Source organism: Octodon degus, unplaced genomic scaffold (assembly GCF_000260255.1).
Source record: "Octodon degus isolate 3935 unplaced genomic scaffold, OctDeg1.0 scaffold00163, whole genome shotgun sequence".
NCBI lineage: Eukaryota > Metazoa > Chordata > Mammalia > Rodentia > Octodontidae > Octodon > Octodon degus.
Window position 1 is genome coordinate 5,707,707 of NW_004524739.1, and position 1,652 is coordinate 5,709,358.

At 40.6% G+C, this 1,652-nt stretch overlaps 1 protein-coding gene across 1 annotated transcript in view; it reads left to right on the forward strand.

The window, feature by feature from the left end:
- Khdrbs1 (KH RNA binding domain containing, signal transduction associated 1) overlaps positions 1–1,652 on the forward strand; it is a 37,360-nt gene that overhangs the window by 16,042 nt on the left and 19,666 nt on the right. Inside the window, exon 2 of the mRNA XM_004642974.2 lies at positions 365–489. Within this exon, the coding sequence (XP_004643031.1) occupies positions 365–489 (125 nt within the window). The remainder of the gene's footprint in view (positions 1–364; positions 490–1,652) is intronic.

Sequence of the window (1,652 nt, forward strand, 5' to 3'; positions counted from 1 at the left end):
GATTGAACTCAGATCCTTGATGTTTGCCAGTCAAGCGCTTATCCTACTGAGACATCTCCCCGGCCCCGATAAGATTTATTCTTAAAATTTTTTTTATTTCTCTTTTTTCCCTCCATCTTATCCTGTTTGTTTTTTAAAATTCATTTACAGCACTCCTTACTCAAAAGATACTTAACTGAATTAGAGGTTTCAGTGGGTGGCCTAGTCAGCCTAACATCTTTGGTGCTTTTAGTCAATCTAAAATTTGTAAATTCATCTGAATGATTTGTTCCTTTTACACAGTACTCACGTGGTATTGCTTTAAGCAGTCTTAGAAATATGCTTTATTTCCAAAGCAGAAATAAATTATCTTTTTCCTATTTAGAAATTGAGAAGATCCAGAAAGGTGATTCAAAAAAAGATGATGAAGAGAATTACTTGGATTTATTTTCTCATAAGAATATGAAGCTGAAAGAACGGGTACTGATACCTGTCAAGCAGTATCCAAAGGTAAGGCAAGAAAAATGCCTCTGTTCTTTGATTTAACATTGCAAGTAGAGGCCAGGGAAAAAGCTCAGAAGAAGCACTTCCTTGGCAACACAAGGTCCTGAGTTCAATCCCCAGTACCGAAGAGGGGAAGAAACATTGCAGGTAGGAGAATCATTGTCTGTGTTCAGGACTTCGGGGATTGCATTCAGTACGTGGACCTAAGTCCTCTGAAGTTTCTTTTCCATGCTTGCAGTACCTGTTTCTGGCAGTTAAAACATCTAAACCCATAACAATAGCATAGCTATGGTTTAGAAGAAAATACAATATTCTTATTATCAAAAATAATTCCTTGGGGCTGGGGAGTAGCTCAGTGAAATAGGCGCTTGCCTGGCAAGTGCAGAGTCTCTGAGTTTGATCCCTGGTGCTGCCTTCCCCCCCCCCAAAAAAAAAAAAAAAAAAAGAAAGAAACAGAAAAATAATTCCTTGGCTGGGCATGGTAGTGCACACTTGTAACGGATATTCTGGGAGGCTAAGGTAAGAAAATCATAAATTCAGACTCAGCCTGATCCATTTACCAACTTGGTGAGACCCTGTCTCAAAATAAGAGTTGAGGTTGTAGCTGAGTTCAGAAGGCCTGGTTTCAATCCTCAGTACTATACTACCCACAAAAAATTATTTCTCTCAAATGTTTGGTGCAAGCAGGTGCAGGCGCCGGGGTTTCGATCCCTGGGCCTGCTGTGCTGGCTCCGCCCCTGGGGCGCGCTGAGACTTAGATTGAGACTGGGCATGGTGGTGCATGCCTGTAATCCCAACTCTTGGGAGGCTATAAAACAGGTGGATCACAAATCTGATCTAGTAATGAGACGCTGAACACCCTGTAGACCCATCCCTAAAATACAGAAGAAGGAAAAAAAATGTTTGGGCTAGGTGTAAGGGGGCATGTCTGTAATTCCAGTACTCAGGAGAGTGAAATCAAAGGATTGCTGAATTCATTACCATCCTGGGGTACATAGGAAGTTCAAGGCAGCCTGAAGTACATAGCAAGACCCTGTCTCAAAAGACAAAAAAATGTTTATTTGGACTACAAGTTCAAAGGAAAATCTAATTCTGAGGAGTTACTGTCTGTTAAAAGATTGACTTGAAATTTAAATGAAAGAAAATGTAACACGGTTGAGCATCATGGC